Here is a 27,615-nt window from a genome sequence, read left to right as displayed (position 1 = left end):
GAAAAACTGTCTTTCCTAGAATAAACTGAGGACTAAGTTCAGTCTTAGGATTCAGACTTTGGTTACCCAACATTATCAGCATGAAGGTCACCCAGGCACAACTGCTAGGCAGGATGCTCCTTTTCATTGCTCCTGCATCATTAAGTGTAAATTAAAATGTACCCCTCTCAAATATTTTAGTATCTTAGGAAACACTGAATTCACCAGATACATAGTTTGTATTGTACTTTTGCTGTGTTACCATACCCATTTTTTAACCCAAAAATATGCTCAGTGCCTTGTGGAAAGAGGGCAATTGCATGACTAGATGAGCAGGCTGCTCTCAGTGCCTAAGAAGTGCTCCCTAAAGTGGTAACTGTTAAATAGTTTTCACTACCGAAGTTGAACAGACAGCTGGAACTGGGGGTTCAGATGTGTCCTTTCATAAATGAAAAAATAAAAACTTGTTTTAGTATCTTTCATAAATTCTCTTCATAAATGGTAGTGTGCAGGTGCTTAAACTGTTCTTAATTAAATTGGAAACAACACATTTTTCCACAGTACTTGTTCTCCCTATCCCACCTTTTCCCTGATCCATCCTCCCCACCTCCCAGGTATTTTAAGATTTATTATACAACATGGGAGGAAATTTACTTTCACAGTTTTTAAATTTTTAAATAATGTTTTAGACTCTATTGCAGAAAAAGTAGTACTTTTCAACACCATCCCCACCCAGTAATCCCTATAATTTCTACAGCAGTATAAAAATGCTATAGAGGCAAAATACAAACTTCCTGACCATACAGCAAAACAATGTATCACTGTATATGCCATATGATTTAAGCATGAATTGTTAAATACATTAAATATGTGAGCATAGAAAATCTCAAAAGCAGATACAAAAGTCCATCTTCAAAATTTAGAGAGATAGAACCTGGATCAGTTTCATATACACATTATAAAGTCAGGGTTTCAATACACAATGATAATACTCTAGTCCTCAACTTAATTCTTTTCACAGTAAATCAGTTCTGGATAATGTCTCATACACTTCCACTGAGAATAATTACATTTTTATAGCCATCTTAAGAAACATCCAGCAAGCGAAGATGATTTGCTGATAGGAAAACAACCAAGACTTTAACAAAAGAACATTTCCTTTAACACAGAAACATTTCCTATCAAGACATTTCCTGTTAGACTATGGAACAAATTAGTAGCAAAAATCAAAAGTATAAGCCATATTTTCACGTTCTAGCTCAGCTGATCCATCAGCTAACATTTGTTTACCTCCAATCACATCGTTCCAACTATATTATTATGCTGGCTACAGCAAACTAGTAAGTCCAACAGGATCTGATGCAGCACAAAAAGCAATTAGAGAAATATTTAGTTTTAGGTTTTTTCCTCTCTGAACCAGGGTAACATGGGTCAGATGAGACAAGAGAAGCAGCCAGTTCTGGCCAGAATATTATGGGGGTTCCTTTTCATCCACTTTAACATGAAACCACCACCTATGCTGCCTACTCACACCATCATTTAAACTAAAAAAACAATCAGATACTGGTGTGTTTTGACACTGCCATGTAGTTTGAACGTGCTGGTATTTTGAAGAAAGAACTGTGCAAGTTTCCCAGAATATAATTCACAAAACTAAATTGCAATAGCGTATCAGCAGGATGGTGAGTCATATACCTTTCATTGATGTTCATGCTTGACAAAAGCAAAACATAATTCCTGGAAATTTCTGACTCAGTCACAAACACCCTGTGCCCATCCACTGTTCTGACAGCCTGGTGTTGTTCCGACAGTCTCAAAAAATCTAGTAGGAACCCCAAAGAAGGGAACATGATGCAGCATAATACAATGCCATACCTTTTATTCTTTCTTCTGCCAAAAATCTAGCTTGGTTATTAGTTGTCAAAAGGACTATTCTGTAAAGTAGCAGGGACCTTGAACTCCTAGTGAGCTTCCACAACAATGTGTCATGGAAGACGCATCTTACACCAACAGGCTCTAAATCAGGAAAGGTGAGCTACTGGCATTGATAAGAAGTTTGTACTTCAGCACAAATTTCAAAAACCAAAATTTAAACAAAGCACTGCTTTGTTTCTGGATTTTATAAACATAAACATTCTACACTAAATTAGTGGTGTGGTGTCCTTAGAAAAATTCCTTAGATTAGACGAAAAAACAGGTGAAGCTCTGGTGCAAACTATGGAATGGCTTCAATTTGGTTTTTACTAATATGTCTTAATTTCTTTCCTAAAAGCAAAAAGATAGAGCTAAATGAATAAAAGACACTCTCCATCCTGTGTTGCACATACACCCACAAGTTCCTGGTCTATTTCTTCAACTTCAACATAAGGGAAAATTGATGGGCATCACCCTGTTTTCTACTTAGATTTCACTGGTGTAAGTAGTCATAGTCTCCAGTGAGCTTGCTCTGTTTCACCCCATGCCCCTTTTATTTTTTTATAGTCTAGCTTCACAACAAAGTACAGTAGAAGCAGTGAAGCACATGCATTTGCACTCAAGTTCCACTACCTTTTGTTGTTCTTCCACCTTCAGCTGCAGTCCTATGCATCATAGCAGGAGAGCTAAAGAAAGAGACAAGAGACAGCTAAAGAAAAAAACCCTGAATTTATTTCCTTAGGCTAAGTGGTCTCATTCTTGGATTCTAGAGGCACCGTTTGTCAATGAACTGCCAATCAGCTCTGCCTGTGCCAGGTCTCTTCCCTCACCACACATGAAGGATTGCTTACAAACTAGAATGGGACACAAAGGAGTGCAGACAGTGATGCGAGCTACGTTTGGGTCATAATTCACTAGCTGAGGGGTTTTGCTTCAGAGTTTCTATACCTATGGCACAAAAATGCAACAGTTCACATTTCATACACCATGTATAGGGTTGGAAAATACTGACAAAGTTTCTTATGGTACCCGTTTTGAGATACAAAAATTGTTTTCTTCCACTATGTGCAAAATCCCATTTTCTGCCTATTTTTTCCTGAGGAATGACTTGAACAATTGAATGCTGTGTACAATAAATGATGATAAAAAGCACACTACATACAAAAGTACAGCAAGTCTGTTCCGACAGCACATGCACAACCATATTTGAAAAATGACAAAGGACTGATGGAAGACAAGTGGAAAAAATACCCCAAGGTATTTCAAAGTTCAAATAAGAAATTGAAGATAAAATGCTGAGAAAACACATGAGAATTCAAAAAAGCAGCTGCAGTGGTCTAAAGTCTTCTGATATGGCGTCATGTACAGCATATGGAAGGGCAAAAAAGGCAAACTGCTGCCAAGAACACAGGTAGAATATTAGGTAGAGAAACTTAGGACAGATGAACAGATACTGTGAATCTCATCTAATAAGATCACTGGATGTATTGAGATTCAAAATGCCAAATGAAATCTGTCAAAAGCAAGGGAGCAATGTATTTCTGTAGCTGTAACTGATGAAATAGTGGTATAGATAAAGAGAAACAGAGAATCATATAATGTTCCTCTAGAGACAACAAGATGTTCACTGCTGCTGCCCCTAACAGGTTTTACATAAATTCAATACAGAGAAATGCAGAGAACTGGGAGCCCCTCTTAGCACTCTGGCTGAGCAACTACATTCTACTGCATCTTTATAAAGTAAGATTATATTATACTAATAGTGGCTCAAGTTGAGCCAAAGACATCCTCAGAACATTCTGTTCCCACTGTGTTGGGTCACATACTATACCTTCCACATCTACCTCAAAAATTCAGTACTGTGCACACATTTATATTAAAACAGTTTCCATGCATAATCAATATTGCATTTATACTTAAGGTAAAGGGAATTGGGGTACTTTTGGAACAAAAGGAATCCAAAAGACACACATCCCCACAGTGGTTAATACCGTTCTAAATGTGGATTCTATAGATTAACAGATTTCAATCCAGAAAGATTAATCTAGTAGTGATTCTAGTACATTATTTATATCCTCCTAAAACAGCTTTTAGAAACCAGATCAGTCTGTTGTGCTGTGCTGCAGATGGAAAGAGCAGCATATTGTCTCAGCAACTGCAAAAATGGTGTTCTGCCTTTCAGTTTAGTGGTTCCCTGATGAAGAGAATTGATTATCTAGCAGAATTCTTTCTGTTCAGCAGTTTTTCTAATGCATAAACAGAAAATTCAGTTTGCTAATACACCAAAAGTAGTACTTCTCTTTACTGTAACATAATTGACATACTCAATTCAGTCTGGATTTCAGACCCATCTCAAAAGAAGGACGACTTAATAGTATATGCTGTGTCATTATGTAGCCAAGAGGAACTACCAGGTCTATCCATGTCTACTCTTTAAACAATCTCTTCACATTATTTTTCTACAGCCTTGTCTGTCCTGTAGAAACTGAGATGGAGCACCAAACCCACTTCATGGGTTTTTCTAGAAAAATGCAAAAAAACCTCATATGCAATTGCCCACATGCAATGCTGTCTTTTTCTCTTTGCTGTTCTAGAATCCTGTTTTCCAATACTGTCAATAAAACGAACAAGTAGTTCTCTAAACCACATATTTTATATGCATCAGAGTAGATGAATAAAAGCAAATTAATCTGACTGAAGAACAGCAGGCCCTATTCAGGAGGACACGTTGTTTCTGGATGTGCCAGTGCTGCTGGTCTGCTGCAGTGGGACTTGATGTCTACAGGTTTTTGCCTTATGACTTGTATCCTTCCCTATTACAAAGCTCCAGAACCATATTTCACACAGAGCATATATACCTCATTTCCTAAAATTTCCAAAATATTAGCAATTATTTGAATAAAACTTACCAAATTATAAATTGCAGCTGGAATGAAAAAAGAGGGCAGAAAACATTGAGGAAACACACAAAAAGGAAGATTGTAAATTTCTTTCCCTACAAATGATAAGCCCACAGTTTTCAGCTTTTTCCAGAAGAATGACTGGCACGCAGTTTTTAACTTCTTCTAAGAATCACAAGTGTAATGTTTCATGCTATTCATACACGTTTGTTTGTTGTTTTTTTAACAAACATTTTGCTACATCTAAATGGAGCACAGTCAGAATGCTCCAGAGTCATCTATTCTTTCCAATTCAGGGAGCCTACTCAATGTAACACTCCACATTGCCTGGCTTCTTTCACTATTTAATGTATTTTATTTCCTTCACCATGACCTTTTTGATGTTTTAATGAATGTTACTTGCCCTATTTCTTATTAATTAAATAATTTCCATTACTTATTTTCTTAATCTGTAAATTGCTTGGCTTGAAAACTAGTATGACAAGAAAAACACTGGGATAAGCAGACAGATGGAGTTTTATTTTTCTAGTAAAGAGCATTTCAGAGTTGCACTATAATTCTAGCTCTCCTCTTCCTGACACATATTAATTTTAATCTGAAAAGGGAAACTGAGATATTCTAGATTACATATATTTTTGGTTTTATCATTTTACTTTTTACAAAGTCCATGAAATTCTTGGTTTTGCACACTTTGTGTGTGTGTTTTTGTTCGGTAAGTTTTTTTTGGTTAGTCATTTCTCCAATTTCTACAGATCTTTTACCAAAACCAAATTACCAAAATTAATTAAAATTTTTGCATTTATGGAAGAAAGTGAGAATCATCTTTCTTCACCAGTTTCTTCCCCTCAGTTTCCTTTAGGTAAAATCCCACTTTAGTTCCCAAGCTGCTAGCTAATTATTTTCAATTTGCTTCACAATCTGTATTAGCAAAAAGTCTAAATCCAAAGCAAAACTCAAAATAGCTTTTAAAAGCTATTGAACAAAATACAAATGAAAGAAATAATGCCATTACATTTGAGAGAAGCATCAAATTATTTATTTAGTTGAATGTTCATAATGTCAAATATTTGATTGTACATAGTTCTACTAATTATACAAGATTGATTAGTCTAAGTAGTGTAATCTCTCCTCACACTCTAGACAGAAGATAATGAGATATACAAAATATGAAAGTAAGATATCTTCAACTTTTTGACCTACAAAAATTTAGATTTGATTAACCTTTCATCAAAGTTTTAGATCGATTTTTTTTAAGACTACAGGGAGAAACCCTTGTCAAATGAGTAAGTTTCTTCAGACTGGTAGCATTTTCAAAAAGATAAATCTTTAATGAATCAGGACATTTACTTTCCTCATTTTCAGTATGTCCAAATGTTTTCTTGCTCATACCCCACTCTACAGGCTTTGGAAACAATACATGCTATCTCCTCATGCTCAAATGAAAGGCAAAATAACTTTAAATAGAAACTTGATTACAAATTATTAATAAGGGGAAGTGACAAATTCCTATCATTCTCACATGAAGCACACAGACTCCTGAACGCAAATTAAAAGAGAAACAACCCCCCCCACATTCCATCCCCCATAATTCTAAATTGTAGTAAATGTGAAGCATGTTTAGCTAAAAGGAAATAATTCCCTTCTGATGTGTAATCATTATAATTTAGGTGTTGATATAAAACATTAGCAAATCACAAATCATTGTAATTTAAGTGTTGATACAAAGCATTAGAGGATCATGTGATACCAGAAAAAGCAGTGTTTCAAACAAAATCTTGGCAACAGCTAGCTTAAAAAATGGCATCACAGGTTTACAGACATAAGGGTGTTACATTATAGCATAGGAAACTTTTGTTTTATCTAACATTTTCATACAAACTTGTTTTTTGGACATTATTATGCCCGAAAGACTGCCAGCTTCTTTAGCTGTAAAAGCAGGTGCTATCTTTCCTTAGTTCTGAATTATTTCCTTAATTCTGAAATGCTGTTACTATACACCACCTCTTCAGTATTTTGCAGTGCTATGTATAAAAATTACTTTCACGAATTTGTTACTTTGCCATTTCCTAGTAAAATCACTGACTGCTTGTCAAATGCAGAAACAGTTTGTATGAAATCTGATCTGTTCTGTTAGCATGATGCCTTTTGGATGTGTACAATGACTTTTGCTCAGTGACTGCTTGCATAATGAAAGAAATGTAAAGAAAAAAATTATTTTTGGATAGAATTATTTTCTCCCAGAAGAGATGATGATGAAATAAAAATGCTTTGGAGTTAAATACCATTAAAGTTAATGAGAGGTGATGGATTAATAACATTCCTAGACACATTGACTGCTACAAAGCATGAAGAATTAGCTGTGGTTTCCTTATCCCTGGAAGTGTTCAGGGCCAGGCTGGATGCAATATGGTCTACTGGAAGGAAGACAGAGGGGCAGAGGGGTGAAAATGATCCAAACCATCCTATAATTCTGATTCTGTGAAATAGTAGAGAGCTTTAATTCTCACAGATGTTAGGAATTTTTTTCCTAAAAATAAAGAAATTAAAGAAAAAATTGGAGAACCAAGTCCTGCACTCAAATTTCCATAAAAACCATCTTTCATTTACCTCAGTTATATGTACTCAGAGAGTTCTGAAAACTAATCAGAAATAAAAAACCTACTCAAACTCTTAGTCACTGAGAATGAGTCAGTAACAATTCATAGAAAGGAAGAACCAGGAGCACAAAATTTGGGGTTTTTTTGGTAAAATTCTCTCTTTACTGTGTATTTGATGCTGCTCTTCTGGTTATACACAGTAAAAATCGTAATATGAAAGCACTCTTGTATTATTGTTCCTACCATTGTTGAACTTTGATTTTCATCTGCCACAAAGCATCTTATGTAACTGCAATTTAGTGTGCTCTTCACTCTATCTATGTAATAAGAATTCCTGCTGAAATTATGGGATTCACCTAACTGCACAATATTGCAACCTACCTCTGTGAACAGGTCATTGTCTTTCTCAGCTGAGAGACTGCAAATTTCAAAAATTCTTATGATCCAAGTTGTCTGTAAGGTTCTAGAGAAACTAAAATAATAGTTTCTAAGCCTTACAGTTCATAAAAGAAAAAAGTGAAGAGTACTTCTAAGGTTCTAGGCTGGTCATCAGTATTTTCTTGGAATAACAATCAACAGAGCCTTGAACAGCAGCAAAGATTCTGTGATTACCTATTGAAAAAACACATTGGTTTTTGGTTGTTGTTTTTCTTTTTTTTCCCAGACAGCAATAAAATATGTAATTAATTTCAATGGGCTGTTTCTCTCTTTTGTTGTTTTCATTCAGCAAGATACAGTGCCTGTGAGGATGGATCAGATCATAGTTGTGGCATGGGACATTACCCCAGCCATTGACCCTTTGGGTTTTGTAGCACTGTGAGTACATTATGACTTAAGACAGAGGTGGCTGCATTTGCAGACCTTCTGTGTCCCCCTTCAGAAAAACTACACATTACCAAGGATGCAAGAAAAGCACAAATATGTCAGTGAACACTATTGTATCTTAGCATTCTGAACACCAATGCTAGCCTGGCACGGCAAGCAGCAGATGACCCCCTCTGTCTTTTGCAAGATGGGCACATAATGCATAACAGCTCCTGGAAATTCACTCTGCTGTGATCATTCTATATATACTAAAAGAATTTTGTAGACAAGCAGCTTAATAACCTATATTTCATTTAAATTATAAGGAATAAATTCACAGCACAGCCAGCTATTTTGGCCTTAATTAGAGCTACTATGACAGTGCAGCTACACTATATTCTAGTCTAAATAATGTAGCTTCAAGATGATCATAAAATATATTAAAATACATACAGACAATCCTGATATACTGTTTCTATCCAGCAGCATCCTAAGCAATTTTCCCTCCTTCCCAACAGAAGTGTTGCTTACAACACAACTCATAACCAAATGCAAGCAAAAGTTCTTCCTACAAATTTGCAAAACTATCTATTCACTTATTATTAACACCAAGCTTTGACAAGACATGTCAAAGAGTAGAAGATGTCAGGTCAGAAAATACCCTTAAAAGCTGTAATCACAAATAATGGCATTAAAACATTACAGCTAAAAGTAATTAAAACTCTAAAATGTTGACATTTAAATGCTTGCAACAGGAGATTCAGGTGCAGCTCAGAAAACAGTAGCTGTTACATGCTATTTTACACAGCTACCACTTCCACAGAAACCACAACTGCAGTTTTGCAAAAGTATGTCATGCATTTGGGCATGAATCCATCATTCCTAATACCTTCTTCTTAATCCAGTTATAATTAGTGACAGAATGAATGTGCTAATAACAAAGGTCATGTAGCAACAATAGTTACAACCAGAGCAAAAGCAAAGAGAAACTTCAGCTCAGCTGCAACCCTCCTTTATTCAGGAAGTTAAAAAAGACACTACTTCATGTACCCACATGCATTACCCTGGAATGCAGGATTGCTGCTGTAAGAACAACCACTAGCTCAGCACTGACTTTGAAAGGCATCAGGGCTGAGGCTAGCCACGCTTGCTGCAGCTGACTCCCCTTGCCCTGCTTGCTCCTTAGCTTTACTTTGTTTAGCTGTGACAGCAATTTCTCTAGTTGACCAGATAGCTGCAGTTAATTTGGTTTACTTTTCTTATCTTTCTATGATACAACAACCAACAGCAGTTATTCCATGTATGTTTTTAGCCCCCCAGTGGCCAGCTGAGAGATCCATATGCAAACTGAGAATAAATCGTTATGAGCATCATCACAGAAAGAGTGAATGAAATCCGAGTACACAAATGCATAACTAGACACATGAAGGATTTACAATTTCAATAAAAATATGACCATGCAAGAAAAAGAACTGTAAACTATTATGTTCATAAACAAAAGACTTGCATAGCTTAAGCTAACTTTGGTCACAAGCTAAACCTTGAAAGCCTAGCACTTTCACTACAAGACTCTCGGTTGCTAGAAGGATCAGTATGAACTTGAAAAACTCAAGGCTGTGGGGCAAGATACCAGCACCTGACAGTGTGGACAAACAATGCTATATATCACCCACCTGTTTATCTGGAGTTTAGATTACCACTGGGAGCAGGAAAAGCAAACTGACTTTTTGGAAACTGACCACTAGCCATCTTTGTCAGATAAAACACTGAGGTTTTCAAAAAGACTCAAAAGAACCAGTCAAGTGTCATTCAGAAATGAAGCAAGACCGTCAGCATTTTTTCCCTACAAATCAGGATCCTTTCCAAGAGGATACTGCACTTTTGAAGCTGACTGCAGAGCCTTCCTCTATGTAAAATGATTGTGAGAAAAAAAGCAATGTATCTGAAGAAATCACAAATTGTATTTTTTGAGATCTTCCAGAAAACTAATACAAGCTTTCTCATTAGCAAACAATGTAAACATATAAGATACACACAAAATGGAATTGATAAAAGACGTACTTCATCTGCTTAGCTACAGCAACCATAACAAGAATCATTACTAATATTGGCAACTCCTAGACTTAAGTAGCTACTGTCATACCCTAACAGTTTACATAATTAACACGTGCTAACAATATAATCATATCCTAACAGAAGACTAAAAATCCCCCATGAACACAGATGTGCACACACACATAAAAATTTCAAGCATCCCGGGTCCCTCTGCTGTTAGCTAGCTAGTTCAGTCCTGTTCCTACACCTCAGAACCTCCATTAATGCAAGCCTCTGGACGAAGTGCAGATCAGGAGCTCACAGAATCACTCCTATGTTCAATTTAATGACAGAGTACATTCTGCTGCCACACAATATTTATGGTTGCACTTTGCTTTTCTACAAGACCGAAGAAAACCTTTGACAGATACTTATCTTGTTACAAAATAAAGCAGCCCTTACATTTACAAAGAAATTCCAAAGTCTGAACAGGTTTGTTATCTTTGACTGCTCTCCAGAAAAGCTTTAATTAAAGATAAAAGTGATATGCTCAATGCTTTCGGAACATCTTTGAAAATATTTACTTCATATCAAGGTTTGGCTGCACTGAAATAGTTCTTAAAAAAGTACTTAAATTATATATTTCTCACTTCCATTTATTAAAACTCTTTCACTCCATCCAGCCAGAGGTTTATGTTTTTTCTTCGTGAAATTTTACTGATTGCTTAAACACATACGGTGTGTTAGAAAATATGGTTACAAAGTACCACAGATCAGCTTTCTATTGGAAGTACCAGAGTGTCAAAATCCACATTACAAGGAGGATTGCTAGAACACACATACACAAAAAAAAAAAAAAAAAAAAAAAAAAAAAAAAAAAAAAAAAAAAAATGCATGACAGAGGACCATTCTGATACGTCAGGCTGTACAGAGGATGTGACTGTCTAGAATAACATTCTCCTGGGAAGACACCTCAGCACTGGGAACCACAGCTGCAGTAGCCACATGTGCAGTTTGACACAGTCTAAGAAGTAGACCCATTTAAATATTCCATGCCATGATTGCAAACTCTCACCAAGGATAATCAACCCAAACCAAAGTATCTTCTTCTGAAAGCTACTACTTGAAAGCAATCACTTAGTTTACACACTAATTTTGAAACTTTTGTATTTTGTAAACTATGCTTACTGATGAGAACAAACATTTATAAACTGTATATAATTTTCTATATAATATTGTAAGAGACTTAAAGATCAAAATTGCCCCAAACACCATTAAGATCACCAAAGGACTTTGCTCATTCTTGCAAACCATAACACGAGGCAACTGCTCATTGATTACCACCCTGTCCCCCGTGCCACAGTTGGATATGCCTTTGTGAATTTCTGGAAATTTGGATAGTAAGTTAAGTCACATGACAGGAACTAGAGATAAAATGAAGGTGGTAATATTGTCCAATTACCTCAGACTAGGAAGAGGTAAACGAGCTGGGGGGGCACTGATAATGAACACAAAGAATCCACAAGGAAAGCCAGCTCAGCAACTGTGCTGACAATCAGCTCTGACTGGGTCCAGCTCAGAAGGAAGAGGCCATGGTCCAATGACTCAAAAGAAGAGGAAAACTGAGTGTGGGACTAATCAGCACTGGAAGCAAGCAGATCATTTAACCAAGAGAATAGGAGAACTGTGTATCCAATGAGCATTGATTCTTTTCTTTGCTGAAGTGTAAAAATGGGGAGAAGTTTTTGGGGGACCTTGGACCCCCCTCTACTGAGAAGACCAGAAGAGGACAGTGGGATGATGTCTGGAACCATGGTTGGTGATGCCTTTTTACTTTATCTTTCTTTCTCACTCTTTTTCACTCCCCTTCTCTCTTTTTCTATTTCTATCTCTCTCTACCTCCCATTTACTGTTAAATGAAATTCATACTATTGCTTTCAGCATATGGTCTCATTTGCACCTTAATTTGGGTAGACGCATCTCTCCAATAATCAGATCTCAACCAATGTAAGTAAAATAATGCTGGAATAGGTTAAGCATGCCTTAACAAGAAAAAGGTCTGAAAGTATCTTTCTTCCTTAGCTATAAAAATTCAGAAAATCTGTACAATGTTTTATTCTTGAAAGTAACATCTAAAGATTAAAGTGTCTGGAGAGACTGTAGGTGACATAATGAAAATGAAAAATATACATTGTGGTTGTGCACCATCATTTCACCTACCAAAACAATGAGATCTGGAATTTTTAAAGCTATTTTAAGGATCTGGACAGCTAAGAATCTTTATAGGCTTATTAAAAAACAAGTATTCACTATTAAGACATCCAGATTCTCAGCTTTAAAGAGGCATTTTACAAGAACAAGCTTTCAAAAGGTCTCAATAGCAGTTTAAGTCTTAAAGCAAAACAAAAAGCCTTCCTAAAATAGAAAGAATATATGCACACCATACTGAAAGGATCATAATATTTCCCAGACCCATTACATTTTCAAGCTGGTTCTCACATATAATTGAGAGAAACCCTCTAAGTATCTCTCTTAAATCTTGAATTCACAATGACAAATCTACCCAAAGGAGGAATAATTGCTTGAGCAGATACTACTTCTCTGATTAGTTAGCAAGTTTGCACTTGCTTACTACACAGTTATTTTTTGCAGGAAATTAATGATGAGAAATTTTCTTTTAAAGGCATATTAATCATTAGTTGTTCTACTAAATTTGAGAGCAAACCAAAACTGTGTTAGTCATTTTATCACTGGCTTTCCTTCCCGGACTTCCACTACAAATTGGGATAGCCTATTGCCTTTAATTCTGTTCTGCTTTAGATGGTTTTAGAAGGAAACCATTACTGTACAATTGATAAGAATATATAACAGTTTGTGTAAGATTTGCAGACAAAATACTTACCTATTAAGGACTAATATTTTAAATAGCAGTAATCAACTCTTTAATCATAGAAAAATATTTTCTTATAATATAATAATATCTTACAAGGAGTAATAAAGACATGTATAAAAACATTCTTAACTATGAAGTTAACTCAAAATGCCATTAGTTTAAAGTTAGAAAATTCTAACATGGTAGGGTTCCTCATTCAGAAGATTCAAATTTTTAGTTTTTCTTTAATCCCATAGATTAAATTTCACTGTGTTTTTTCCCACTTCAGATTATTATTACATCACAAAACAATAAGAAGGCCAGTGAAAACCCATCATGTTTTTGACTGTGCACAGAAAGAAAACCTGGTATGATGGAATTAGAAAAAAACTACATGTAGGAAGGGGTTATACATCTTTGCTTGCCTGATACCTGACTCTAGACAGTTCCACATTAATCCAGTATTAAAAGACAACAACAAAAAAAAATCAGAAAGCAAGTCAAACTTTACCAAAAAATTAGCACAATTAATTTTAAATACTTACTTGCTTCTGTAGATATTGCTCTCGCCTTCTTTGTTTTCTCCTCAGGCTTTTAGATTTGTTTCTTTCTCTCTTACTCAGCTTTTGGTTGAAGGAAATACTCATAGGCTGCACAAGACCACTCGGTGTGCTGTATTGTTTGTCTTCTACAGCCCTTGTAGGTGAGGAAAGATTCACCACAAATGGTGACCCATCAGCAATGACACTCCCAGAAGATTGTCCAGTAACTTCAAAATCACACTCACTTTCAGTGTCTCTGTGTAGTAATGTGGTAACGGAAGTAACTTGGAATTGGTTTTGTAGTATGTCAGCCCTGGAACTATACAGATCCTGAAAAGAACTACCATCTTTCCTACTGGACTCTAATTGCAAGCTCCCTTGTACGTAAGCAGGTGGATTTCCATTCTGGCCACAGTAAAGTGTTCCCATGCACCCAGTTTCATATAACACAGGTGACAAAACAAGCCTTTCTCTGATATTTAAATCCAAGCTACATGATCTCCTGTGAAAAGGTTTTACAGTGCATGCATCTTTTATAGGATAGGAATAAGGGAAATTTCTTTTTTGATTTAATGCCTTTAAGGGAAGTTTTTTATTTTCTATCTCATATCTGGGAGCTCTTACTTCTAGACAAAGTGCTTCTGTTAATCTTCCAGCACCATTATTACTTCTAGCTGTGTAGGAAAGCCCTTGATTTATGATTTCCAAAGTTGCAGTTACCACTTCATGGCAGGTATCCTTGTTAAAACCAGACTGAATTTTGAGAAGCAAATGTTTCTCTGATGATTTTGACAAATTAACTGAGAAAGGTGGCTGATCCTCAGTCCAAGTTTTGAAGAAATGTATATTTACTAACTGTCCACAGGAACATTCTTTGTTGCAAATAAAATTAAAGCCCCCTAAGCAGGCCTCACAGAATGGACAGTGCAGTTTTCCAATTGTCCACTGTGCCTATTGACAAAAAGAGAAAAAAAATAAAACACAACATGTTCACTGAAAATAAATGAGCAAGAAATAATTACTGAAGTTATTTTCTCCTTTAGTAAGAGGATTTTCTTCTTGTTTTTCAAATAGAATAAAAGACACTTCACAGCAGAAAGCAAATCCATTATAGATCATGTTCTGGTCAAAGCTCGGCTTGCTATAGGGATAACTAATTCTAAGAAAACTAAAACACACACTGTAAAATGTACGAGCTTTGAAATATATTTAAAATTTGTCCATAAACAGAATAATGCTGCAATACCAATGAAGACATTAGATCTTTAAAGCAGTGAAATAAATTTCCCATGTTAATCTGGAATTGGCAAACACAGCTTCTGAGTGTTCTGAACGCTGATACATTTCTTGCATACTAAGTACGGTGGAAGAAGATTTCTTATGAAAAGAATATAGCTTTTCACTTTGATTACCCCACAAAATCTTAAAATGGTATTTGTATTTTGGTGTATGTAGCATTACAACATAATCTCTGTGCAGAAACATGACAAATCCTCAATACTCTATATATAAGGAGACAGTAATTTTCAATATTTATAATTCCATTAATTTCTTTTCAACCCTGAAGGCACTTTTTCAAAAGGAAATACATATCAAAGATCTATAAATACCTACATATTAATACAACTATTAGTCCTCCTACATGTTTAGACAACTGTTGGTATTTTAAGCAATTATATTCATCTGCCAACAGTTCTGTTGAGGACTAAAGTTATGCAAGTGTTTGTAGGATCAAAGCCCAGATGAGAAACAACATTATCAACTCCAGTCACACTTTAGTCACTTGAGTGTATAAAGAACCATAAATACAGAGGCTACCCAACATTTATAGTTTAAGCATTGCTTTCAGTTGTAAATGTCCTTCAAGGTGATTTGGACAGCTATGTCCATAACTGATGCTTGTCCTATTGAAAGCTCCAGAAAATGCCAGAAAAACTAATTTAGCAGTTTCAGAAAAAACCCCAGCAACTTGTGTGGAAAAAGGGTTATTTTTCACACACAATGCTAGAAGTTCTGGAAACACTTATTTGAGAAACTTACTCCTGCCTTGTGGGTTAAAACCTCAAAATTACACAAAATATCAAAGATGTGTTTTTCGTTGCACCTATGAGAATCTACTTAAATCTGGACAGTTTTTTTTAACTTGGAGAAAAAAGAATCGTTTACATATAATCACAGGCTTTCAAATTCTTGAGAATTCTGTAAACATGCACAATGGCTCTCAGTTTATAAGACTGACCAGTGTGTACACAGGCCATTCCCCAAGAAGAATTAAGCTTCTTCAGAGATTTACTCTTTAAATCTCCTACACTCCATTTCCCAGATGCCAGGGGCTAGACACTAAAATTAAGAGAAAAGCACTTTCTTGTGACTTGATTGGGTGTCTCTGGCATGGAATAGCATCCTGAATCTTCAAATGGAGAGGTGGAATGATTCACGAAAATTAGGAAGGCTAAACACCTGGAAAAAATGCACATGCAACATACAGTATGGAGAAAAAGGACATCTCTATGCCCCATGTGCACAGAAAACTGGGAGATGAGGTGTAGTACCAAGGAGCCTGGGACTGATTTAGTTGCAGTTTGGCAATGGAGTGTGGAAGCACTGACTCAGTAAAAGAAGTAACAGCCTACTAGTGGAGGAGGTGGTAGGGGGAAAATCAGCAAGATCTGAAGGGAGCTGAGGGTACACAGATTTAGTGACGGACTACATAAAGAGGAAAAAATAGAAATTGTTAGAAAAAGAAACCAAAACAAGGGATAAGTGATGGGTAACAGAAAATCCAGGTCAATAAAGGTCACTAGCAGCACTAGCTACATATTTGTAATTATTGAAGATTAACTGTACTAATATGTACATGAAATCCAAGGAGATTGGTTAAGAACAGGGACAGATGGCAAAAAAAGAACCGGCTGGGAAGCAGTGGGTTTTTACAGCCTGCAAATAGACTTTGCGCTTATGCAAAATGATTTAGCCTTTGATTCAGGAGTCATACAGGAGAAAATAACACATGATCACAAAATTATTCAGAGCTCAGGAGGATATGGAGCTAAGTCAGAATTGTTTAACACCCTGCATCCCCCTGAGCTTACCCATAAAAACACAGGATCTTGCCAGAAGAGACAAAGTGAATGAGGTAAGAGTTCCAAGGATATTAAGTGACATAATGAACACAAAGATGTCAAAGGTGTACACAGAGAATTGCATTGTCTGCCTTTTTCACCAGAGGAGAATTGCTCCTCTGCAGCCTTAAGCAAAGGTGTCAAGCATTCTATGGGTTTTGTATTTCCTCAGTCCCCAGTTTGACCCTTCCACGTTTTCAAATGCAAAAGCTAAAGGTGCAAAAGAACAATTTAAAAGCTAAAAGTGAAAACAATACTACTATCAATATTGAATTCAATTATACTGAAATAATTTAAGAGGCAAAAAAACCCTGTAAAAAACTGCCTTCTTATTATTAAAGATTCATGGTTAGGCGATACTGTAAAGTGACTCATACTATAACTCATAACTCATGAGCTGTAATTTTCAAACACACCTCCAAGATTAGTGTTTCTGAATATAACTATTCTGTTATATGCATTGAAGTAAAAGAAGTCACTATTAAAAAGTTTAATTAATGTTTAACCAAAAAACCCCACACAGCGCAATACAAAGAAGGGAGATGAAGGTTTTCTAAATTCCTGTATGTTTAGTTCTACAGGCATAACAATATTTTTTTCTCTTTGTGCATCATTTTCAGTATGGGTATGCTTAGGGCAGAAATTACTTAAAATACAGAAAAACTGTACACTGAAGTCTAAGGAGAAGTCTAAGGAATGCAAATAAAATTTACTTATCAAAATCAAAGATTCATTAAAGAAAATCTGTGCAGCAAAAAACACTGCTACTGCTTATTAGTATTTATGCCACAACATTAACTTCTAGATCTAAAACAACTTTGAGAAAATAACAACTAAAGCAGTCAGTACAACAGGAAATTTGTAATTTACAAATGGGCAGTTAAAATTCAAAAGCAGTGACAATGGCTTGTCATCAGACCTTTGAATTTGCAGGAATGTATCTACTTTATATTCATATGACAAAAGAGCACCTTAAGTATAAAAGACTTAAGTATAAAACACATATTCCAAAAACTGATCTCTTAATAAATCTGCAGTCCACTTTTATGGGGAAATATGCTTCCTGTTGTCACTGTCAACCTATATGTTAGTACTGCAAGATATGATGATCAAAACAAAGCAAACCCCAAAGTCTAGGTAATAAATAAGCATTGACAAACATGCAGAGATGCCCATGACAGTTATCTCGACAACCATAAACACATTCATCTGTTACAGAGCAGGAAACACAATTTATCACTTGTAGCAATTCTGTGTATATTAAAAAAAAATTAAAAATAAACAACATTTAAGAGAGGGAAAAAACATCTGTAAATGGTAATGATATAAGTTCCTGAGAAGAATTCCTTCAGTTATAAGGTCTCTGTAACATACATGGACCTTGCCAGAATAATGTCCTTGAAATTTGTCCCCCTTAATTATTTTACATGCTGATTAATGAAGATGCAAGAAAAAAAAAATCTACCTTTTCAATGACACATTTCACCCACTCTGGAAAGGCTTCTAAGTTCACATGCCATACATTGTAAGAATTCTGACCAGCAGCTGAAGGTTGAGATATCTATTAATAAAACAATTGCATCAATACTCAGAATTTATGTAAGCTTTTTTTTTCGTCGAATACAGCCAGAAATCAGTTCCCCCCAAACCAGTAAACATTAACAAATAATAAATCTCAAATATTATGTGCTTTTTTAAGCTAGAAATCAGGTCGATATTGTCAGTAATTCTCTATTTCAGAATCTAAGAATATTGGGCAAATTCCTGTGGAAACGTAGGTGTCTGGAGGTGATTTGGTTTTGTTTAAAAGAACAGAAAGTATGCATTTGCTGGTCTTCCAAGAATACCTGGAAATTGATTTTAGAATCACTGTCAGCTGGCATAATTTTTCAGTAAAGACAGAAAAATATAAGTTGTAGTTTACATGAAGCCTGTGATCAGCAATGCACAAATGCAATGAGTAGAATTTACTAATTCTTTTTAGAATAACTAACAGAGTAACCCGGTAATCTTAGCAACTTTAGAGTTTTTACAGCAACAATGTAATCAAGTGAAGAGAAAAAAACTCTAAAAACTTGTAGCATTTCACTAATTGATACTAAAATAAAAGCAATCACCTAACTAAATTAATGTTATGGGGACGGCTAAAATTATAAGGAAACTCGGGTGAGAAAGTCCTAAAACCAGTTGTTAAAATTTATGAATAAGGAAAGTTGTTGACACCCATGTTATTAAAGTAATTGAAACAAAAATTTCATTCTGCTGAAAATTAAAAGTGGAGCTATAGACAGAAGATAGAAGCTCTTAAAATTCTCCAAGTATTGATAGAAGACAGATCCATTTATCATGTCTACACTGGCTTTTTGTTCTATCTGTGAAGACCACCTGCACTTCAATATGCACTTAATTATTAGTGTTTATACTGTGTTTTTAACTTCAACATTTGTTTTAAAATTTGTTCCACATTTTTTTTATTCATTATTCAGCTATGTCTTTGTCTGAAGGTCTAAAATTAATCTGTGAAAACACACTGAAACATCAGTCTTCTCATCATAGTACTGTCTTTCCCTGCCAATCTCTTTAGATACAGTGTTAAATTACAGTTTTTTATTTGCTACCTACATAAATGGATCAGTCATGTGCAATGATGGGTGGATCTCCACTCACAACTAAAAGCTCCACCATGGGGAGCTTGGACAAAGATATCTTTTTCTTTTCACTACATTTTTTTCCATGGAAGGAGTTGGAATTTCCACATTCCCCCCTAAAAATCATTTCAAACCACACACAAAAGAACCTCAAATATAAAGTGTGAAAATTATTCCAGAACTTCAATCTCTGTAAGCAGAGTGATTAAAATGGGCTTTATTGATAATACTATCATGATCTTAAAAACTAACTTTGTTTCTACATCTATGGGTTGTACCCCTCTCTAGTGTGCAAATGAATGTTATTGCATTACTAACACATTAATAGAAAACATTGTCACCTTCTTTTCTATTTGCTTTTGAACTTTGATTCAAGAGGCTGTAAGCTTTTTTGGCACATTTGGGAAGACCCTAGCTCTTTATGATTAGTAGCTGTCATTATAAAACAGTAGGAAATACTCTATCATGGTTTTATTCTGTGTAATTATCCTTCTGTTTATTTTAATAAACACAATATAAATTACTGAGCAGGGTATAACCCTGCTTGGGGCAGACTAATCTTCTGAGCTATTTTTGTGCACAGACTATGGTCCATATTTAAAAAATGAAGAGCAAAATTTTCTGATGTAGGGATATTTTACACAGAGTTAACTACCACAGTGGAAATTAGAACCAGTCTTTAAAATGTACCTTATACACAAAGAGTTGTCCATTAAGAGATATTAAAACAAAAAAAGACTGCTTTAAAACCATCAAAACCAAACCCCATTTTTATATTAGAAATGGTAGTGCTCTGTACACTAGTAGCCAAGTGTCCATGAGCATGAGCCTGCATGTGGCAGAACATGAAGGTGATCACTGCCTACTCGGCTTCACTAAAATTACTTCCTCCACTAGTCTCTACAGAACTGTCTCTACTTTACTACATACCTCCACAAGAGATTAACTACAACGTGAGGCTAAGTCTAATACTTCTCCTTCATTTAAAATAAATGGCACCAGAAGAACTTAAAATCTCCCTTAGAAGAAGCTATACTTACTTTGGATGCTTTTTTCCCATTACATTTTGCAAGAAAAACAGAATTTGCTATGTATTTCCTACATCTCCAGCAACATAGAACACCAGCTTCTTGGTTGTTCATTATGTCAGCCTGGGATATTGCAGCTCTGTATGTTGACCTGTAAAGACCACAAAGCGTACAATTTGGTCACCTGTTGAAACACCACTTGACTCTTGAGACCTTGAAGTCCATAAATATTCTCACCACTTTAGAGGAGACTAATACTTTACTTACAAACATACTCTGATCATGTATAGCATGCCATCTAGATGTTTTAAATAGTAACGTGAAACAGCTGGTTTTATTTCCAGGTTGCAAAAAGAACTAGAAAGCTGCAACAGCAAAACAACTAAAATCAAATTAAAATAAACCAAAACTGACCAATCAATCAAACAAAAAGCTTGTCCAATATTTGGACAAAAGACAAGAGAACTCCAGTTTTTCTGGAATATGTCCATAGCAATTAGTCATTGCTACCTTAAGCAATAAATAAACATACACACATATAATGTCACATAACAATAATGAATGCCAACATAGAACTATAGATGACAGATTCTTTTCTCAACACGCCCTGGAGGCTTGCTCCCTTAAATTATTTTGTGTGCAAGGATGAGCACTACTGGTGCAAACATTTTTCAAGGACCTTTATCAACCTCTTTGTGAAACAGAACCTACATAAGCCACCAGAAGGACAAGAAAAATATTCTGTTTTTCTCTTTTTCTATCTTGCTGCATCCTGATTGTCTCTCTGGTGTTCTCTAGCTTCTTCCAAAGTCTTTCCCTTTTGTCATGTTTTCTCCAAAGATCCTCCAACTTTTCTTTTGAAGTACTTATGTTTTTACCCCCTTGTGCTAGCTACATTAAAAAAAAAAAAAAAAAAAAAAAGAAGAAAATCTTTTTCATCTACGTGGGAACTCAAGCCCTATAGTAGAGTTAGGCCTACTCCGAGTGCTAAAGTGCACAGCACTCACTGATGGGCACACTGGACTATGAAACTAAAATATCAGTGTAAAAAGTTTCAGAGTCCAAACATCTAATTTTGCAAGTATTTTGACATTTAATTTTTTTTTTTAGTTTTCACTAACTAAAGAAACTGTGAGGTCTTCACGAAAGGCTGTCTGAAGAGCAGTTTGCCTTGTTGAAACATACAGACTTTTGTATTTTCCCCATTTCTACCTTTCCTTTTTCTGCCTTGTTTTCTGATTTGATCAAAGACAATGCAACACACAGAGAGGTTACTAATTATATTTTATTTACATCTGAGGTCTTCATTCATTGTATTTTTTACTTTTCTACAAAAACAAAGGTCTGAAATATAGTTTGATAAGGACAAGCAGAAACGTGTACACGCAGCAGACCCGAGCTCAAGTATACATGCAGTTTTTAACAATCAGATCCACTCTCAGCTTAAGAAGTGAAATTAAGGCAAACAGTAAATATTTCCTTACAATATCACAATTAAAATGAATTTTTATTAAGGGTCCATTAATGAATCTTAAGATAGACACGCAAGAGATTATGAAAGATACACATAAAAAAACTAAGAACTTATACTAGTAATCTGTTTTGTTCCTGACAAAAATTGAACAATTCAAACACTTTGACTTAAGCAGAACTTCAGTTTTTACTTAACCAAAACTTAATTTTTACTAACTTACCTTTGTCAGTGCTGCTACTTTCTGTACCAGATACATTTCAGAATGTGACATATAAAATAATGAACCTGTCTATGAATGATTTTTTTTTTAAAGTAAATTCATTCTCTGATAATTTTTAGAAGTACTTTGTATCACTTTGCTGTTGTAACACTGGGCACCACAGGGTATCAAGAGAATAATTATCAGTTATGAATTTCTTTTTATCACTCAAACACTTTAAAGCTGTTCTAATTAATTTATTCTTCACAAATTCACAACATGCTTCTAGAATGAATTTAATTTTACAACAGTTCAGTGTGAGCCTCTAATCTAAGATCAACCAATCAATCCAATCTAAGGATGGACTGAAAGATATTTTGCATGCAGCCAGCTCAGACATTATTTTGAGGTACAGCCATATCCTCACCTACTCAAATACCTTCTTGATGTGAAATGATACATACCTTGCATCACTTTTTATGCTGTATTTTTTTATCCAAATGATATATTTATGTCTCTATATACATTCTGTTCCAAGAGAATGTCTTGCTACCTTTTGAACAGTTGCTTCATCTGAAGCTGATGACTGGAGCAGGGCAAAAACCACTTGGGGATAGACCTCTCAACAATCAGATAAAAGACTGATGAATAAATGCACCTGCTATATTTAAAAGACATGGTTCAAGTCATGCAAACAAAGGCTCTCTAAGGATCACTGTCATTTGAGCTGATGTAAACATCCTCCTCATCTATATAACATCTTCCAAGCTTTACTGCACAATAAAAGGTCTTTTTATTTATTTATTTTGTTTATCTAGTTATACCCTTTGAGAGGTTCTTCTTAGCTCAGCATATACCTTTTATTTAAAATTACACTTACATAAGAGAAATGAGTGCATAGTATATGTGTAATGACACATACAGCATGGTTGTATTTTTTTGTGTTTTGTGTAACCAAGAGTGAACTACATGGAAAAAATCCAACTCAAGTGGATACTTTTTTTAATACTATGATACAGCAGGCTGAAGTGTTTTTCTGGACTAGGAATATTTAAAAAGTAAGTAGGTGTATTAAAAATCTGCATGTCTTGCAGTCCTCACAAAGGACAGAGGAAACTCTATAGTTGCATGTTAACATATTGCAGAGGTTTCTACACATATCATGTTTCTCATTTATTGCATTGGCATGCACTTTTATTTTGTTTTGCACATAAGTTCAAATAAATGCATATGAACACAGTATTCCGAAGCTTTTTTTGTTAAATGCACTTTAACCTTAGTGTTTTGGATATATTTTCCTAACTTTCATTTGTATTGGTTTGTGAAGACTATTAAGAGGCATCTTGTTCTTCTTCAACAAAATGTGCCTACATAAAGATAAAAAGTTTTTCAATAGTGTCAGGCCCTGACTAGGCCTTTTCATCTTAGTACTAGGTCACATGTGTTGTGGCTGTACTGCTTTCAGGTCAGTTGCCTTGTGTGAGCTCATGCTTGCCTCCCAAGCAGCATGCAGATGTATCAGTGTTTAAAAGCCTATAGTCTTCCACGGCTATTGTCTGATAACCTTCAAACTCTTTTCTATTATTTAGTCCCAGTAAAACCAATAGCGGAGTCCTAAGACTTCCTTTACAAGTCAGTCTCAGTTCCCTTTCTTTGGAACTCATTGGTCTAATCTTCTCTTAGAGACCTTTGATAAAGATTTTACAGCCTTTCCAAACTATTTCATTGTCTTCTTATCTTTTATTATTAATTTTCCCCCTAATACTTAAATGGAATTTTCTTCTAATTTCCCTTATTTGCTGTGAATACAGAGAACAAAATTGCTCCTTTTCTTCTGCGTAGAACATTTTACAACTTTAAACACTTATTAGATATTAGCTTCAATCTTGTCTTTGAATTAAATAAATCTTTCTCTTTTTCCACAGAGATAATGCTTTCTTGATCTCCAACTGCCACTGCTATTTTGTGAACTCCTTCAAATGAGTCAGCTATTCTTGCTGAATGCAAGTTCTGGATGCAGAACTGAAGTTTTACCAGTTGAGAAGACTAGACAGATTACATAAATTACCTAAATAATCTACATTTCTTACAAAGTCCAAATTGTATAATATATTACATTTTGGTCATTCTGTTTTCAAAAAAATTGCTAAAAAGCATGAAGTAAGACTCCTATTAAAAATTCTCATCTATTCATAGTGAAGAACTAAACACAATCCCCTAAATTATTGTTGAAATCCAGTCTAGAATTTCAACTAACTTGCCCTTCATTCACAAATACATAAAAATGAGAAAATAAGTGTAGCAGCACAAGCAGTTATCAATACCTTTTCTTCAAAAATCACCTATGACCCATTCAGAACACTGCAGCCATGAAAATTACAATAATAATTAGATTAGAAACTAGGCCACTGAAACTTCAGCAAGTTATTGACAGTCTTAAAAAAATTAGATGAGTGTCAGCTTTGCAGGAGGATGACAGAGAAAAGCTAAATGAGCTGTCCTAGCCAACAAGAGTCCATTCTCCACGTTCCTGCTCCCAGAAAAGGACAAACTGATACTTTACCAGACAGGGAGAACACCATGGAAGACATTAGGGTATGCTTTAAAAACTGCCTGCTAGTTGCTGATCTCCAAAGTATTTCTGATTAAAGAAACGCTTTTAAAAACCTACTTCAACAACATTTCTCAACAAGATAGCACTTAAGATGGGGAGAAAATTTAAAGAACCGTCTCCAGGCTGCCAAAGAAGAGAAGCAGAAAGATGCAGCATCTGCTTCTGTGCATTTCCTTCTCGTCTACGAACTCTACCAGTTCAGCCGTTGTGTGATCGGCTTACGTATGATGGAAGTTAATGTCAGAGGGTGGCTGATGTGATACTTTTGTACCAAGACCAACCCATGTAATAATAAACGGAAGTTAAAAACAAAAATAAATGTTACTTGCAACACACTTCTTGACTTGCTAAACCCCCTGCAGCAAGCTGCCTAAGTCAACAGGTCGTCCAGGCGCAGCTAGGACAATGGAGTGTGTAAATGGCTTTGACAGGGAACAGACCTGGCGGGTCACTGGAAGATCACGGATCGGTGTGTAATCTCGTTCTTCCAAGAGATCCCAAGGTCAGAGCTGCCTGTTTCATGCTCTTACGCATAGAGGCACTAGCTGTGGCACAAAGTAGAGACCGAAACAAGCAGGAATAGGGTGCCGTTGTCCCAGCACAGCACGGGACACCAGGCTGTGGACTGCCGCAGCCGCTGGCCTCAGACACCCCCGAGCCTGCCCAGGCCCGACCGGCCCCGCCGAGTTAACCCCGAGTAGGAAGACACGGGGCTCAGTCGGGGGCAGGGCTCACCCGGGGACGGCCAGCCCGGCCGCTCCCCCGGCTCCGGGCGGGTGTCCGCACCGCCGCGCTCACCCCGCGCCCCCCGCGCCCCCGGCCCGGGCCCGCCTCGGCCCTACGGGCGGCTGCGGCGCCTCCCGCCGCCCCGGCCCCGCTCTGCTCACCGGGCCGCGCCGTGCGAAGCTGCGAGGAGAAGGCGACGGCACTGGAGCGACAGGGCGGGCGGGGAAGGGGTTGCGCAGCAGCAGCTGCTCCCGCGAACGGGAAGAGACGCGAGACAAACGGCGGCGGAAAGCGCTCCGCCAGCGCGGCCCCTGCCCTCGGGAGGCACACGGCGGCAGCCCGGGCCGCCCAGGCGGCTGCTGCGGCCGGCGGGGACCCTCGGCGGCGCTGGGACCAGCCCTACTGTCGGGGGGATGAGGGCAATGCCCGCGGCAGCCTGCGCCGTGCCGAGCCCCGAGGCTGGCACGTCCTCTCGTCTCCTGACTGGCAGAGATGGAGCGGGGTGGGGTCAGCGCCGGCGGCTAGCTGTGACCAGGGAGAAGAGAGGCGGAGAGAATTAAGGTTGAGGGAATTCCGAACGGTAACTTTTCAATGGGCATTGGGAAAGAAACTGCGTTCCCTCAGGCCCGAGGAATCGACCCAAACCCATAGATCGTAATCTCATAGAGCCAGGCCAGGGACATGGCAGGGACCGGCGAGCGCCCGCCGGCCGTCACCTGCTAGGTTGGGCGTCCTCAAGCAGCCCCCGACTGTCCTAATGTAGAGCAAGAGAAAGGAGGAAGCATTAAATGAAATGCAGCGAGCGAATGACGAACACTGGTGAGTGGGTGTAGGAAATTGCTGCACATCACGCGGGGCTCCATGGAAGGAAGGGCGGCACGGCGGCCCCAGGCCGGTGAGCGTGGGTGCCGCGGCAGCCAAGAGAAACGAGCCGGCGGCTTCCATCCCTGCGGCGTCTTTTGATCCGCAGTGGGGATTTGGTCTCATGTGGTGACACTGGGGCTTGACCGGGAGCCGGTACGTGCTTGTAGCTGACAGTCTGCTGATGATGCTAATGACAATCTTCAAACACGAGAATGGAACAATTTTAAAGCAATATGAGAGCAAGAAAGGCTGGAAGATGGCTGAGGAAAATTAAATTAGAGTCTCTTCACTTCTTTGCCTGTGGAGGTGATTTGGAAAAGTGAAACCTTCATTTCAGGCTTTCTCCTATATGTATGATATATAATTTCTGTGATCTTTCTTGTATTTCAATATACAATCCCTGCAAGTCAAGACAAGATTATATTATCAGGTAGATGTTTTCGATAATGTAGGACACAATAAGATCTGGGCTGTCATGGAGACCAAATTGCACTGCAAAGGTTACAAAGTGCACAAAGATTACAACGTGAGATGTGGCAATTGCCACTTTTTCTTTCTTAGGGTAGACCCAGTAAAGAACATCACGAGTAGGATGCTCCCAATAACTAAACTCTGTTTGACTCTGCCATGTGCAGTACAGTAACTATATGTAGAAGAAACAGACTATTATTTTCAAATAATTTATAGTGTGATACAGTATGCTCAAATTTAGACTAAAATGGCTATTAGAAAAAGCAATATTTATCAGTCATAAAGAATTGCAGCTTATAAGGCAAGTTTTAGCAAACTTAATTGACAAAGCGATAGAACAACACATGAAATAGCTGAATGGAGGAAATAAAATACCGATTAAAATGATGAGTTCAAGACACTTCAGGACTCAACTTCTGACATTTCTGTTGAAAATATTAGGAGAGAGATATTTTAATTTTTTTTTCATCTCATTTGCTTCAGTTTAAGTAGGTTGTAGGGTTGGACTACTTGAATTTAATGGAATTCCACAAAAAGAAGAAATAGTCATGAAGGTGGCTCTGGGATTAAGAGATGAAAAGGACCATATGGCTTGCATCACAACAACAGCAAATGGAATGAGGAAGAATGAAACTTTTCTGCTGACTACAAGACTATATCCAGAGCCAATCAGCTGTACTGTGTGGTTAACTGTATTGATTATCTTAAAGATAACGTTTGTCTATCACAGGGCAGCTGGACTGTGGAATACTAGAGAGGATGAATTGTGCTGTGGCTTTAGGGCTCACGACAAGCTAATGCAGTAGTTAATTCCAAGGCAGGCTATA

General features: G+C 36.9%; 1 protein-coding gene across 1 annotated transcript in view; it reads right to left on the bottom strand.

Annotated features, from left to right (window-relative positions):
- The window catches only part of RNF180 (ring finger protein 180), a 62,073-nt gene extending 41,519 nt beyond the window's left edge, over positions 1–20,554 (bottom strand). The window contains exons 1-3 of the mRNA XM_041414660.1: positions 20,453–20,554; positions 18,230–18,325; positions 13,646–14,593 (exon numbers count right to left, since the gene is read on the bottom strand). Of these exons, the coding sequence (XP_041270594.1) occupies positions 13,646–14,593; positions 18,230–18,325; positions 20,453–20,554 (1,146 nt within the window). The remainder of the gene's footprint in view (positions 1–13,645; positions 14,594–18,229; positions 18,326–20,452) is intronic.
- Between the last annotated feature and the right edge of the window lie 7,061 nt (positions 20,555–27,615).

The sequence above is a fragment of the Onychostruthus taczanowskii genome, unplaced genomic scaffold (assembly GCF_017590055.1).
Source record: "Onychostruthus taczanowskii isolate IOZ18803 unplaced genomic scaffold, ASM1759005v1 scaffold46, whole genome shotgun sequence".
NCBI classification, from domain to species: Eukaryota; Metazoa; Chordata; class Aves; order Passeriformes; family Passeridae; genus Onychostruthus; species Onychostruthus taczanowskii.
The sequence above is the reverse complement of the archived record's forward strand: the minus strand, read 5'-3'. Positions and strand labels throughout refer to the sequence as shown.